Below are 16,234 nucleotides of genomic sequence, written 5' to 3' on the forward strand. Positions count from 1 at the left end.
TCTGATCAATTGCTTGTATCTTTCCCAAGCTTCATAGAGGGATTCACCTTCCTTCTATCTGAAGGTTTGGACTTCCACTCTAAGCTTGCTCAACTTTTGAGGTGGAAAGAATTTGGCCAAGAAAGCATTGACCAACTTTTCCCAAGAGTTCAGGCTTTCTTTAGGTTGTGAGTCCAACCATGTCCTAGCTCTGTCTCTTACAGGAAAGGGGAAAAGCATAAGTCTATAGACCTCAGGATTAACCCCATTGGTCTTAACAGTGTCACAGATTTACAAGAATTCAGCTAAGAACTGATGAGGATCTTCCAATGAAAGTCCATGAAACTTGCAATTCTGCTGCATTAGAGAAACTAATTGAGGCTTAAGCTCAAAGTTGTTTGCTCCAATTGCAGAAATTGAGATGCTTCTTCCATAGAAGTCAGAAGTGGGTGCAGTAAAGTCACCAAGCATCTTCCTTGCATCTCCACCATTGTTGTTATTTTCGGCTGCCATAACTACTTCTTTTTCGAAAATTTCTGTTAGGTCCTCTCCAGAGTGTTATGTTTTAGCTTCTCTTAGCTTCCTCTTCATAGTCCTTTCAGGTTCAGGATCAGCTTCAACAAGAATGTTCTTATCCTTGTTCCTGCTCATATGAAAAAAAAAAGAGAACATAAAAGAATAGGAATCCTCTATTTCACAGTATAGAGATTCTTTTACGTGAGTAGAAGAATAGAAGAAATAGAATGAAGAAGAGAGAAGAAGAATTCGAACACAGAGAGATGGAGAGGGTTCGAATTATAAGAAGAAGAGAAGTGTTAGTAAATAAATAAATAAATAGAAAGAGATGAGAGAGAGAGAGAGAGTATTCGAAAATTAATTCAAAAGAAAAGAAAAATATTTTTTTATTTTAATTATTAGTTAGAATTTGAATTTAAGAAGGAAAATAAAATAAAATTAGAATTTAAAATAATTATCTAATTAAAAAGAATTTTAAAAAAGTTGTTAGTGGTTTTCGAAAATTAGAGAGAGAAAAGTAGTTAGGTGGTTTTGAAAAAGATAAGAAATAGTAAAACAAACAAAAAGTCAAGTAGTTAATTGTAAAAGATTTTCAGAATAAATTTTGAAAAGATAAGAGGTTAGAAAAAGATTTTGAAATCAAGTTTTGAAAAAGATATGATTGAAAGATATGATTGAAATTTATTTTGAAAAAGATTTGAAAAGGAAATTTAAAAAAATTTGATTTTGAAAATTAAAGTTGATTACTTGACTAACAAGAAACTAAAAGATATGATTCTAGAATTTAAAGATTGATCCTTTCTTAATAGGCAAGTAACAACTTAAAAATTTTTGAATCTAAACATTAAATGTTAGTAATGATTTCGAAAATTATGAAATAAAAGTAAGAAAAAGATTTTGAAAATTTGTTTAAGAAATTCGAAAATATTAAGAAGAAAAATGAAAAAGATTTTATTTTTGAAAAAGATTTGAAAAGATAGAAATTTTAAATTGAAATTTTGACTTGACTAACAAGAAACAACTAAATTTTAAAAATTTTTTGACTAAGTCAACCCAAAATTTTGAAATTTATGAGCAAAATAAGGGAAAGATATTATTTTTGATTTTTTTGAATTAATGAGGAGAGAGAGAAACAACTCAATGACACAAAACATAAGAAACTAAGATCAAAACAAATAATGCATGCAAGAACACTTTGAATGTCAAGATGAACACCAAGAACACTTTGAAGATCAAGATGAACATCAAGAACACATTTTTGAAAATTTTTAAGAAAAGAAAAATATGCAAGACACCAAACTTAAAAATTTTTAATCTTTAGACACTATGAATTTGAAAATTCATAAGAGAAACAACAAAAGACACAAAACAAGAAAATCACAAGATTAAACAAGGAAAATCATCAAGAACAACTTGAGGATCATGAAGAACACCATGCATGAATTTTCAAAAATTAAAGAAATTAAAATAAAAAATGATAATGCAATTGACACCAAACTTAAAATTTTACATTAGACTCAAACAGGAAACACAAAATTTTTGGTTTTATGATTTTATTAATTTTTTTTGTATTTTTCGAAATTAATTGGAAAAAGAAAAATAAAGGGATACAAAATTTTTAATAAGAATCCCAGGAATCATGCAATGTTAGTCTAAAGCTCCGGTCCAAAAGAATTAGACATGGCCAAATGGCCAGCCAAGCTTTAAGTGAAAGCTTCGGTCCAAAAGATTAGACATGGCGAAATAGCCAGCCAAGCTTTAGCATAAAACATACAAGCATGTCAATGAGAAATGGAAGCCTCAGTCCAAAAGATTAGACATGGCTTCACAACCAACCAGGCTTCAACATATCTTATGAAACTCTAGAATTCATTCTTAAAAATTCTGAAGAACACAAATTTTTATTTATTTAATTTTTTGAATTTTTCGAAAATAAAAAGCTCAAACATAAAATAAAATTACCTAATCTAAGCAACAAGATGAACCGTTAGTTGTCCAAACTCGAACAATCCCCGGCAACGGCACCAAAAACTTGGTGCACGAAAATCGTGATTCACATTTTTCAAATCTCCGCACAACTAACCAGCAAGTGCACTGGGTCGTCCAAGTAATAAACCTTACGTGAGTAAGGGTCGATCCCACGGAGACTGTCAGCTTGAAGCAAGCTATGGTCATCTTGTAAATCTCAGTCAGGCGGATTCAATTGGTTATGAGGTTTTGATACTTAAAATATAAATAAAACATAAAATAAGATAAAGGTACTTATGTAATTCATTGGTGGGAATTTCAGATAAGCGTCTGGAGATACTTTGTTGCTTCTGAACCTCTGCTTTCCTACTGCCTTCTTCCAACCATGCGTGCTCCCTTCCATGGCAAGCTGTAAGATCTTCTCAGTGAAAATGGTCCTCTACGGTTTTTGCACAGCTAATCAACTGTCAGATTTTTCGTCTCGGATGAAAAATACCAAGTACAGCTACCGCATGGCTAATCATCTGTCGGTTCCCGCTAGCGTCAGAATAGAATCCATTGATCCTTTTGCACACTATCACTGCGCCTAACATTCGCAGGTTTGAAGCTCGTCACAGTCATCCCGTCCCGGATCCTACTCGGAATACCACAGACAAGGTTTAGACTTTTCGGATCCCAGGAATGCTGCCAATGATTCTAGCCTATACCACGAAGATACTAATCTCACGGACTCGGTCCGTGTATTAGATATCCAAGAGAATATACTCCGGCTGTCATCCAATGACTACGTTGAACATCGTGTAGACCGCTTTATGGTTGTCAGTCACGCGGATCTTGGCTAAGCGAGTAACGAAGATTGGGTGATTATCACGGGTCACCCCTTTATTCTGACTTAACTGAATTAAGAACAAGAGTATATCTTGGAGAAGAAGTAGGCGTGAATTGAAAGAAAAACAATAGTACTTGCATTAATTCATGAAGAACAGCAGAGCTCCACACCTTAATCTATGGGGTATAGAAACTCCATCGTTGAAAATACATAAGTGAAAAAGGTCTAGGCATGGCCGTGAGGCCAGCCTCCAAAATGTGAACAATGGTCTCCAAAGTATAAGATTGATCAAAGATCAAAAGTGATCAAAGATATAAAATAAATCTCTAAAAGTAGTTTTTATACTAAACTAGTAACCTAGGTTTACAGAAAATGAGTAAATAAGTGTAGATAGTGTAGAAATCCACTTCTGGGGCCCACTTGGTGTGTGCTTGGGCTGAGCATTGAAGCTTTCACGTACATAGGCTATTCCTAGAGTTAAACGCCAGCTTGGGTGCCAGTTTGGGCATTTAACTCCTATTCTGGTGCCAGTTTGGGCGTTTTACGCGAAGATATTTTAGGCTGCCTTTGGACGCCAGTTTGGGCCATCAAATATCGGGAAAAGTATGGACTATTATATATTTCTGGAAAGTCCAAGATGTCTACTTTCCAACGAAATTGAAAACGCACCAGTTGAGATTCTGTAACTCCAGAAAATTCACTTCGAGTGTAGGAGGGTCAGAATCCAACAGCATCTGCAGTCCTTTTTCAGCCTCTGAATCAGATTTTTGCTCAGGTCCCTCAATTTCAGCTAGAAAATACCTGAAATTACAGAAAAATACACAAAATCATAGTAAAGTCTAGAAATGTGATTTTTGCATAAAAACTAATAAAAATATAATAAAAAATAACTATAACATACTAAAAACTAAGTAAAAATAATGTCAAAAAGGGTATAAATTATCCGCTCATCAGCAACGCAGGGATGGCAGCGACACGTGGTTCGACGGCTAACTCCAAGACGTGGCGCGGTGCGGTGGTGGCGCAGGTTCCTCGTCGGCGCTGCTTCTTCCCCCCTCTTTCTCTCCTCGCCTCTGATGGTTCTCTCTCTTTCTCCCTTTTCTTTCTTTCTTTCTTTCTTTCCTTCTTTCTTTCTCAATGAGTGGCTGAGTGTTTTAGGAGGGAAAAATGGCGGTGGGATAAAAGTGTTAGGGTTAAAGTTTTGTGTGTTTAATTTTATAATTAGGGTTTGATTGTGTAAGACTCTGGATTTTTGCAAATTAAATAATTAGTTATTTATGAGTTATTACGTTTGTTGAGATTTTATTTTTAAAAAAATTATTTTAATAAAAATAATTAAATAGAATTTGATTATTATTGAAGTTTAATTTAATTATAACTTATTTTATAAATTTAAATTATTTATTAAAAATTATTTTGATAAGCACACATTTAAATTGATTATTGTTATTATTATTATTATTATTATTATTATTGTTATTATTATTACATTATATATATTAATACGAGTATATATATATATTCCCAAGAAATATATATGTATGCATAAAGTCTCTAATTTTATGGTTATTCATTAAATCACCATTCATAATCATTATTGCCATAGTATCATTCATTTTTTTGGTGAAGCCATTAAAAAAAACAAGGAAAAGAAAGAAAAACGTGGCTCGTATATATGTGTTATCTTGACACATAATGCATGACTTAAAATCACAAATCACATTTGCTCTTCCTCTTGACTGAACCACCCTTAGAAAGAAAAGAAAAAGGAAGAACCGAGAGAGAAAGGAAACGTGAGAAACTATGGAACCTCTGAACTTTTGACTTTGATTTTTTGTGATTTATAACTCCAATTAAAAATCTAATCTGGTAAAAGTGTTCGTATCCTCCTCCTCTTTATGTTGGTGTTATTCTTGTCTGGTAGAAATTAACGGTAACGTAGCTGCCCTTCCCCTGAAGTTCGGCTAACTGGAGTTCTAGGAGGCACAGATGATTTCTGACGCTTTTCTCTTCAGCAGCTCAATCAGAAAGTTTTTCCAGAGATTTCGTTGATTTTGATTTCATACGGAGGTAAGGGATTTCGTTTTTAAAATTACAAGTTTTTAATTTAAAAATGCCAAAAAGCTTATTGAGTAATTGCAAATAATTTACACGTGTTTGGTGTGTCTAATTGATGGAAATTGATTGTAATTGTGAGTGTTGGTCAATTTGGTGTTGCTTGTTAAATTGAAATGTGATTTGAGTTTATGAATTGGGTTGGAATTGAGATTGTGTTTCATGCTGGAATTTATGGTTACAGAAGTGGATGGTAACTGATTTTGCTATTAGTATGATGGTGAATAGGTGCTGATGAAGGGCTGGTAAAAATATGCAAGAAGGTGATTTTAGTTAGTTTTAAATGTTAAACGAGTATGGTCGGAGGGGTTTGTAAAGTTTGAATGAAGAAATGAATTTCCTTTAATTTCGAAAGCAAAAGATTTGAAACGGGCTAATTTTATTGAAATAGAAAGAGGCTTAGTTTTAAAGAAAATGATTTGATTTTATTTGATATCTTGAACAGTGTGAATATTGAAAATGATTTGTTACTTAGAAATGTTTTGAAAAGGATTTGAAAGGTAGTTAGGTTGGGACCTTTGAAAGATGGCAAAGTCCGGACTTTAGAGGAAATGCTGCCAAATTTTTATAAAACTCTAAGACTTTATTTAAAGTGTTATTTAAAAGCAAATTTAATTTAAGAATATTAGTTGATTTCGATTTATTACAAAAAGAGTTTTGTTTTCAAACCAATTTATCAAGAAAAGTATAATGTTTTAAACTCAATCTTTTGAGAAGGGATTTTGCTTTAAGTTATGTTTTGAGTTTGGTTTGATAAGAAAGAAAAGAAGAAGAAGAACGAAAAGTAAAGAAAAAAAAGATAATTAAAGGAATCTCTGCCACAAAAGAGCAGAGAATAAAGATTAAAGAATATATTAACTAAAAGGATCTCTGTCATAGGAGAGCAGAGAACAAAGATTAAAGAAATATATTAATTAATAAAATGACTGCCACAGGAGAGCAGATGTGACATTCTTTGGGCCTTAGTGTCAAATGTAAAGTGGGGACGCCCACACACTGAGAATTGTTTTTCAGATGTATGCTTATTGGTTTGGAAAGTCACACTGTATGCGGCCTAGCCGTACGACTTATAAGCACACTGTATGCATCTAGAAAGGCATATGTGGGACTCATGCCCAGGTAATATCGGGAGCGGGTAGGCAACCGATACATGAGCTCATGGCCTGCGTTAGGGATAGACATGCATCATCATTGTTTGCACATTTGCATTTGATTGTGTTTGCTTATCTTGTCTCTATGTGATTGTGATGTTTGTCTTATTGTTATTTATTTGTGTGTTGATCTGTTTTCTGTGCTATTAGTTTGTGTATTGAGGTGACTGAGAACTGAGGTTGTGATTGAGATTTGTCTTAAGTTCAGAAATTTAAAGAAGGTAATTAATTATATAAAGCAATAGTAAAAAGTATTTTCAAAAGGTTTGACAAAAATATAGTTTTATTGAGTAAAGTTAATTATTTGCATTTTATTTCATTACTCTTACGACATTCCCATTCCCTACTGAGAACGCGTGGTTTGTTCTCACCCCAAAATCTTTCACCCTTTCAGTGACACAGGTTCGAAGACTCATCTTGAAGTTGCGGACGGTTATTAGTTTTATTTGAGTTAAGTTATAAGTTGAGTTGCTTTCATAGAATTTTCTCGCCTTTGTTAGTTAAGATTTTATTTTATACAGAGGGATAGGAGTTGTATCTGAGTTTGATTTGAATTCTTTTGTATGATATTTATTATTCTTACTAATTATGTGACTAGTATTGCTTGGATATTTTTTATATATGATTTTAATTAATAGAAACAAAACTTTTCGGCTTTTTCTTAAAAATTGAAATGCGAAATCGAACTAAAGGCTCAGTATTAAATAGTAAATACGGAAAACAGGTCAGTAATGCCTTACTTTTGGTACGATCATGACGTGCTGAAAGTTAAGGTCTTACATTATGGTATCAGAGCAGTTCATTCCTGTTAGAGCCTTGGGAATGGACTGACTATGCTTCACTGCATACTCTGAGTTTTACATGCATGATTGTCTATTAATTAATGCTGTTAGCCGACTGATGGCTGCGCATCGTGTACCCTTTTTCTTATATAAAAGAATCATAAAAAGAGTATAATCTCATTGAATCAATGCAATTTCATGAACCAAATGATATATATTATGGTACATTGCTTTGAAATGGGTTTGTGCTGAATTTCAGGTGAAAAGAGCAACAAAAGGGGAAGGAAAACAACAAATAAGGATGGGTGTGTGAAGCTAGGCGTGCCACTTGAAGCTCTGGACGTGGCACGCCAAGCTTTTGAACCAACTTTCAACAATGGGCATGCCACTTGAAGCTCTGGGCGTGGCACGCCAAGCCAACATTCCAGCAAAGAAGGTTGAAGAATTTTATATGGGCGTGCCACTTGGAGCTCTGGGCATGGCACGCCAAGTTTCTGAAGCCAAGATCTCAAAGAGGGCGTGCCACTTGGTGTTTCGGGCGTGGCACACCAGGCTTAAGTTCCAAAGGAGTGATTTTGATCCCCACTATGGGCGTGGCATGCCGGGGCATATGCCAACCTGACCTTCTCTCATTCAAATGAAAATATTTTGAGCTACACAACTCCAAATGAGATGATTCTAGTGCCATTAGAAAGTAGACATGTAAAGCTTTCCAACCATATATAACACTTTATTATGGACACTAGAATTGAGGAAGATATTGACCCTAAAAACACAGGGAGCAAAATACGTCACTGCAGAGTTACCAGCCTGACCTCTTCATCTTCAAAGGAATATAACTTGAGTTGTAGAGGTCCAAATAATGTGATCTTGATGGCGTTGGAAAGCTGACATCAAGAGCTTTCCAACGATATATAACACTCTAGGGTGGACGTTAAAAATGGGGGTAAACAAATACCATTATTTCAGCATTACAAAATCTGGGCGTGCCACTTGACATCGAAGGCGTGGCACGCCAGCTTTATTTTCATAATGGGCGTGCCACTTGGGGTTCTGGGCATGGCACGTCAGTTCTAATGGCCAGAGATTATGAGATTATGTTTGATGCTGGAATTTATGGTTATGGAAGTGGATGGTAACTGATTTTGGTATTAGTATGATGGTGAATATGTGCTGATGACGAGCTGGTAAAAATACGTAAGAAGGTGATTTTGGTTAGTATTAAATGTTAAACGAGTATGGTCAGAGGATTTTGTAAAGTTTGAATGAAGAAATGAATTTTCTTTAATTTCGAAAGAAAAAGATTTAAAACGGGCTAATTTTATTGAAATAGAAAGAAGCTTAGCTTTAAAGAAAATGATTTGATTCTATTTGATATTTTAAACGGTGTGAATATTGAAAAGAAAAAGTATAGGGAAACAATAATCCTAGTGAACAATATGAACAATGGGGTTACAAATGTAAATTACTCATAAATTTAATTAATGATGTAATTAATTTAATTATAATAATAACTATTTTTTAAAATTTAAAATATCATATTTTTGAAATCGGAAACTGTAACACCTTTCATATCCTCATTCCATATTCCCAACAAAGAAGGCTCACTTCCCAGCCCACCCACAACCCACGCTTCCCCCCTGTGCCAACGTCCTACTAGCCCCCCAAGTGGGAAAAAAAATTTTTTCACCACACCCGTCAACCCGTGCACCGTGCAGCCCGGCAAAGGTCACCGCGATCACGTCCTGTGCAGCTCCTGCAGCCCAAGGCCTCCACCATTGCAGTCCCTGCAGCCCAAGACCTCCACCTATCACAGTCATTTTAATGGAGCATAATTCCGTTGAACCGAGTTGTCTCGTGCCAGATTCTTTCACTGGCGAGTTGTTCGACGGAGAAAGTGAATAGTTGGACAAGGTAAACAATGTATCTTGTTTCTTTTAGACGTATATTTATTTTTATATAAATTAGATGGTTATTAAAAGATCAACATTCTTAATCCCTTATGATATTTTGTTACAAACAGAATAATTTGGATGGTGTTCTTGTCCATTCATGTGGTTATTAGTTAAAGTGTAATATATAAGTGGATGATCCCGTGAAAGGATTAGTTTGAATTTTTTCTACCTAAAAAGAGAAAACAAATACATATTTAGAATGGTGGAATGTTATGATACAATGTACCAGTTAGTTGTTACTACTTACTTGTTACAGATTGGGTTCTTGTTAAGTTTTTATAACTAGTTACAATGAACCATGTGACAAGTTATAAAGGAGATGAAGTTAGAAATTTATTTACTAGATATGATGAATTGTTACAATACCTCTTTAATAGGTTACCCTGACATATTTTGAATATATGTATAGTGTTAAATAAGAAAATCTTGCCCATGGTTGCGACTAAAATTGTTACAATCCCCATCTGTATGCTATCAAACCATGCATGCACTAACAAATTTGGATAAATATGGAAGAAAATTATAGGAGCTAATAACGAGACTTTTTACATGATAGTAGAAGACTCTATTTTAGTTTGTGTAGTGATACTTGATATGTGGTTGATTTATACATTCTCTATATAAATAATTAACACAATACTAACTAATTAGGTACACTTTGTATGAGTATAATTTCATTGTTCTGAATTCGTTTAATTCATGCATATTAATAAATTTTAATATCATATTTTTGGATATAGTATTAATAAAATCTATTTACTTGATATTTTATTATAGTATCTACTTACGTTCTGAATGTTTGATTGTAGGGCATAGAATGTACAGAAATTACTGAGTTGGGATGTGATGACATGGAACTTGTTGATGAGGTTTGGACTCTATTTTATTGTTGTTTTTTCGTTAACCGCATGTTTGAATAGACCATTAATCATCGTGTGCCTGAAATGATGTCTATTTTGAACTGATTTGCAGTTACCAGACCATAGTTGCCTTCCTGACGATAAAATACCGATAGTTGGAATGCGGTTTGAGTATTTGAAGTTGGCCCATGATTTTTATGCGACCCATGCAAAAAAAGTTGGTTTCATAAGTAAGATACGGGCCACAAATTTTGATAGGATGACAAAGCAACCGATCAACCAATCTATCCATTGCAATCGGGAGGGTTTCTGGGCATCTCGTGTCAAGGCACCCAGACGGAAGAACACAATGGCAGGTGTGGGATGCAGAGCAAGAATATATACAAAATTCGACAGGGAAAATCATGATTGGATCTTGTTGAAGGTTGAACTAAATCACTCGCACCCATGTTCAACTAAGAAGGCGGTGCACTACCACGAGAACAGGGAGTTAACAATGCATGTGAAGTGTATCATTAAGGTTAATGATGAGGCGGGCATTCGACCCAACAAGACCTTTCTAGCATTAGCCAATGAAGTTGGTGGGCCTTTGAACTTGGGCTTCTCAGAGAAGGACGTCAGGAATTACATTTCATTAAGACTCCGATCCACAAATGTCAACACAGATGTCAAGGAGATGCTGAACTACTTCATGCGAATGAAGGAGTTGAATCCGAACTACTTTTACGTAGTGAATATAAATGAGGATAACAAGTTTACGAGTGCAGTTTGGGTGGATGCAAGGTGTAGGGCATCTTATGAATACTATGGAGACGTGGTCTCATTTGTTACCACATACAGCACGAACTGGTAAAATGTATTTAAGTTCACATTGTTTAATTATTTTATTATTTGTTATTAGTTTCATGTTTCTAAATATAGTTGTTCGTCCTTTAGGCATGGATTGCCGTTCGCTGCTTTCATTGGTGTGAACTACCATGGTAAGTCTACTTTGCTAGGCTGCACTCTGCTAGGCAGTGAGGAGATCCTGAGTTTTGAGTGGGTGTTCACCCAATGGCTGGAGTGCATGGTAACGGCACTGAAGGGCATCATCACAGACCAATGCAAGTCTATGTTTGGTGCAATTAAGAAGGTCCTGCCCAATACACGACACTGATGGTGCATTTGGCATATAACAAAAAAGATACACAACAAGCTTGGAGGTTATTGATAAACCACTATTTTATGGTTTATCTTATGCTTAGTTGAGTGGTTTTTATCAACTCTTTACCCATTTATTAATACTAATTGCATAGTTTCACATTTTCCTTCCTGATTTTGTGCTATGATTGAAAACATGCTTCTTTGGCCTTTATATTGCTAATATTAATCCTCTCTTATCACCATTAGATGCCTTGATATGTATGTTAAGTGTTTTCAGATATTACAGGGCAGGAATGGCCTAGAGGATGGAAAGGAAGCATGCAAAAGTGGAAGGAATACAAGAAGTTGGAGAAATTACTAAGCTGTCCAGCCTGACCTCTTCGCACTCAAACGGCTATAACTTTAGCTACAGAGGTCCAAACGATGCGGTTTCAGTTGCGTTGGAAAGCTAATGTCCGGGGCTTCGATTTGATATATAATATGCCATAGTTGCCCTCACGCTAGGCGACGTGGTTGCGTGATCCACGCGGACGCGTTGCAGTAGCGAAAAACCAGCGTGGCAGATTTCTTCTCTCCAGTGATTTCTAGGCTTTTTTCGACCCAGTTTTCAGCCCAGAACACACAGATTAGAGGCTATAAAGTGGGAAAATATATCCATTCATGAATAAGCTTTCATATTCACAATTATTAGGATTTAGATGTAGTTTTTAGAGAGAGAGGTTCTCTCCTCTCTCTTAGGATTAGGATTTAGGATTTCTCTTAGTTTTAGGAGTGACTCTCAATCCCAGGTTCAATATTCTTTTTTATTATTTTCCCAATTTTATTTATGAATTCTTCTATGTTACAGATTACTCTTTGAATTAATATTATTTGAGGTATTTCAGTTTATTATTGCTTTTCTTTTATTTACATTATTGTTATTCCCATCTGAAGGCATTTTTATTCCAGTAGATTTACTTTTCTCCTTTTGGTCTTGGTTAAGAAATTAATAACTCAGGAGTTATCAAACTCAAATATGATCGATAATTGTTATCTTTGCTAATTGAATTGAACTTCAATAATCCCAGTCTTTTCTCAAGAAATAAATAGGATCCAAAGATCAAACCAATTAATCCCTTGACCTTCCTTTGCCTTAGTAAAGGTTAACAAAGTGGAATTAAGATTCAATTTTCATCATCATTGATAAGGATAGCTAGGATAGGACCTCTAATTTCTCATACCTTGCCAAAAGTTTATTTTACAGTTATTTATTTATTTTACAGTCATTTACTTATTTTAATTGCAATTTAAATTACTTGTTCCTTATCTTCAAAACCCCGATTTACAATCTCCATAACCAATAATAAGAACATACTTTCCTGCAATTCTTTGAGAAGACGACCCGAGGTTTGAATACTTCGGTTATCAATTTATTTAGGGGTTTGTTACTTGTGACAACCAAAACGTTTGTATGAAAGGACTTTTGAAGGTTTAGAAACTATACTTGCAACGAGGATTTATCCGCAAATTTCTAGACCACGCAAAAGTTCTCTCATCAGTTATTCTAGGTTTAAAGAGTTGAATGCTGAGTTGAATCACATTATATGGAACTCTAAGTCAGTTGAGGATTTCGAGGATCATTGGGCTGAGTTCATTGATGACTTCAACTTACATCACAACAGATGGCTATCAGGTTTGTGTCTTTTTAGGAAAATCATTTGCCGGAGGTGCTTAGATGTTGTTGTGTTCTATCTGTTTTGGAAAAAGTTCTTATGCATGGTTTTGTTTTTGGTAGGTTTATTTCTGTTTTAGATCTGTTTGAGGACCGACACATGTGGGTGCCTATCTTTTTCAATGGTCAATTCTGGGCTTCCATGAGGAGTACGCAGAGGAGTGAGGGGATGCATTCATTCTTTGGTGGATACTTAAATTGTAAGACTAGTTTGGTCCAGTTCGTCCACGAGTTCGACAATGTCCTAGGAACGAAGGAGCAGAAGGAATTGGAGGACGATGCTGCAGACTCGAGAGGTCTAATCCCATGTTCAACTAGATCAGCCATCGAGAGACGATTTCAAAAAGAGTATACCAACGAGATGTTTAGAGATGTCCAAATGGAATTTGGCAAGAAGGCTGATTGCACTATTCGTGCCATGGATGAACAGGGTGACTCGGCTTGGGTAAAGGTGGAAGAGGAAATACTAGTCTATCAAACGACCCGTTATGTTACGTTTGACGTCCATTTTCACCGTTCGACTCACAAGGTTCGATGTGATTGCAACTTGTTTGAAAGTGCAGGTATATTATGTTGCCACTGTCTTGTAGTACTTTCATCTTACAAAGTTAATGAGGTTCCTTCCTGCTATGTTTTACCTCATTGGAGCAATAACATAAAGCACAAGCACACCTACATTAAGAGTAGCCACGACGTTAGACGTTCAGATGAAAGCCACAACATATTTAAAGGGTTGTGTGCACATTTCTACAACGTTGCGTAGGAATTCGTGGATTGTGATGATGAGGCAGACATCTGCATAATGTTCTGGAGGATACAAGGGCCAAGCTAGTAGATTACCGTGGCAGGATGCAAAATAACACCGTCCCTACTGCACACAATAGCATCGTCACAGTCCCTTCAACCATTTTTGGCACAGCGGACATTCAGGCCCCATCAAAGGTAACCACTAAGGGTCGTCCAAAAGGCAAAAGGCTAGGATATGAGTTGGATAAATCAATCAAAAAATCCATGCAGAGAAAGCGGAAGAGTTTACGCAACGTATGTATACCAATTTAATTTGAACTTCACTTTTACAACGGTTTTTATTATGTCGATATTGAGTTGCTTTTGATTGAGCTTGTTTGTTTCAGGATAATCGTTTAGAATCTACTGCAAATCAAGATTCGGAGGCTTCCGCTCAGCAGATTGCTACGCAAGGACTTGGTGGATTCATGTCGCTGTTAAACTCCTTCGACAATACCTAGATTGTTTATGATACAGCATCTATTATGTTATATTAGAGGTCCCTTTTGTTAGGTCTTACAACTCAATATGTATGTTTCATGGACATTTTCTTTGTTTGGGTTGTCTATGCTAAGAAAATTATGAAATTGGTATTTCGTTCGGATTTTGTGTGCTTACAGCTTCGACTGGCATGTCTAGGATGTTCGCTTTACTATGGTTATCGATGGTTATTTTTCTGGTGTTTGGATGGTTACTTCTAATCGGATTAGCAATTTGTCTTTGATTATTTAAATGTCATACCATATGGATGTTCAATTCCTTAGGCTAGTGGATGGTTAGTTTTTTTTTGTGATATCCGGATGGTTATTTATAGTACGGATTATGAAGGGTGTGTTATTAATTACATGAATTATAATGCGGATGTTCGGTTTAGTAGGTTTGCGGATGGTTATTTCTATTTGTGTCCAGATCATTATTTAGCGTGTTTTACAAATCAATAGGTTACTTGATGGTTACTTTTAGTGTGGATTACGGATGGCATGTTATTAGTTACATGAGTTATAATGTGGATGTTCGCTGCAATAGGTTAGTGGATGGTTACTTGTAGTGTGGATTCCGAATGACAGTTTATTAGTTACAATAGTGATAATGTGGATGTTTGTTTCATTATGTTAGTGGATGGTTACTTTTTGTTTGGATTCCGAATGGCAAGTTATTAGTTACAATAGTTATAATGCGGATGTTCGTTTCATTAGGTTAGTGGATGGTTATTTATATTTCTACCAATATGGTTTTTTAGAGTGGATTACGAATGGATTTTTTTAAGTGTATTACGAATGGTGTTTTAGTAGTTACAAGAATTATATCGCGGATGTTCAGGTTAGTAGGTTAACGGATGGTTATTTCTATAGGTTCCAGATGGTTATTCTTAATACTAAGGAATTGTGTCTTATTAGGTACACAGAATACAAGATGGATGTTCGATTTATTATATGAGTGGATGGTTATTTCAGTTTTCAGTTGTGATTCACCTTGTGTGTTGATAGATGCAGTTAATACCTGTGTTGTTCCTTACTCAGAGCTTTTAGGAATCGTTAACTACATGCAAGAAAATAAAATGCTTTGCAATAGAAATAAACCATGTAAATAGATTTTGCCATGATAATTTAGCAACTCTGTTGTAAGAAAACTCAAAACCATAGACACAAAAAGTATCTAAGAAGATTTAAGAGTATTGTTTGAAAGCTAAGTACAGCTATCGCATTCTCCTTTTCCGGGTTTTCCTCACAAGTAATTCTCCCACTCTTTCCATTAATGACCTTGTGCTTGGTGCTGTGAATGGTGATTTAACCACCTTTTTCTTGTTTCTTTGACGGTTGCGGTGAACACATCCGTTGTTCTGCTCCAAGAAAGATCGCACAACCTGGATTGATTCATTATGGGCTCCCATGACAATATCTAACATCAGCTCACATCTCATTGATAGAAGCATTTCCTATGTAGTGTTTAAAAATATCAGCACGTTATTTAATGTTTCAAATTAACATGAGATGGTAAAAATAACCAAAATATAGACCGACATGTTAACTTACATCATTCCATTCATCTATATTACAATCTTCATTCCATGTCTCCATGAATTTGATGGCATAGATACCACAGTCCCAACTAGATAATCAAGTAAAACCGATGCCATCAACAAAATGGTTATGCTAAACCCACTTGCGAAGTAATCACCTATTGGGTTTGTTGGTTTGAACTACTTACCCGTTTGGTTGCATGGGGACTTTGGCATAGGCACACATTGGGCCGTTTGGACTCCGGTCATATGTCGGGATGGCCACCTTAGCCATGTCTTCAATTAGCCATCCCTGAAAATCACTCAGCAGTCTCTCATCAGCATATGTTTAAAGTGGTTCATGTATTCATGAATAATGCTTAAGGAAGTGTTTGATCTTACCGCATATGAATCTAGTTTCTTCCTTTCATCGTCATGTG

At 35.4% G+C, this 16,234-nt stretch overlaps 1 protein-coding gene across 1 annotated transcript; it reads left to right on the forward strand.

Moving 5' to 3' along the window:
* The first annotated feature begins 4,256 nt into the window (after positions 1 to 4,256).
* On the forward strand, positions 4,257 to 14,256 carry LOC107627325 (protein FAR1-RELATED SEQUENCE 5-like). Its single transcript, XM_016330170.1, has 8 exons — positions 4,257 to 4,319; positions 10,105 to 10,164; positions 10,268 to 11,004; positions 11,092 to 11,287; positions 12,895 to 12,970; positions 13,090 to 13,741; positions 13,801 to 14,050; positions 14,143 to 14,256. The coding sequence occupies exons 1-8, from the start codon at positions 4,257 to 4,259 to the stop codon at positions 14,254 to 14,256; spliced, it is 2,148 nt and encodes a 715-aa protein (XP_016185656.1).
* The last annotated feature ends 1,978 nt before the right edge of the window (positions 14,257 to 16,234 follow it).

This window comes from Arachis ipaensis, chromosome B2, assembly GCF_059453495.1.
Source record: "Arachis ipaensis isolate K30076 ecotype BB chromosome B2, ASM5945349v1, whole genome shotgun sequence".
Classification (NCBI taxonomy): Eukaryota; Viridiplantae; Streptophyta; class Magnoliopsida; order Fabales; family Fabaceae; genus Arachis; species Arachis ipaensis.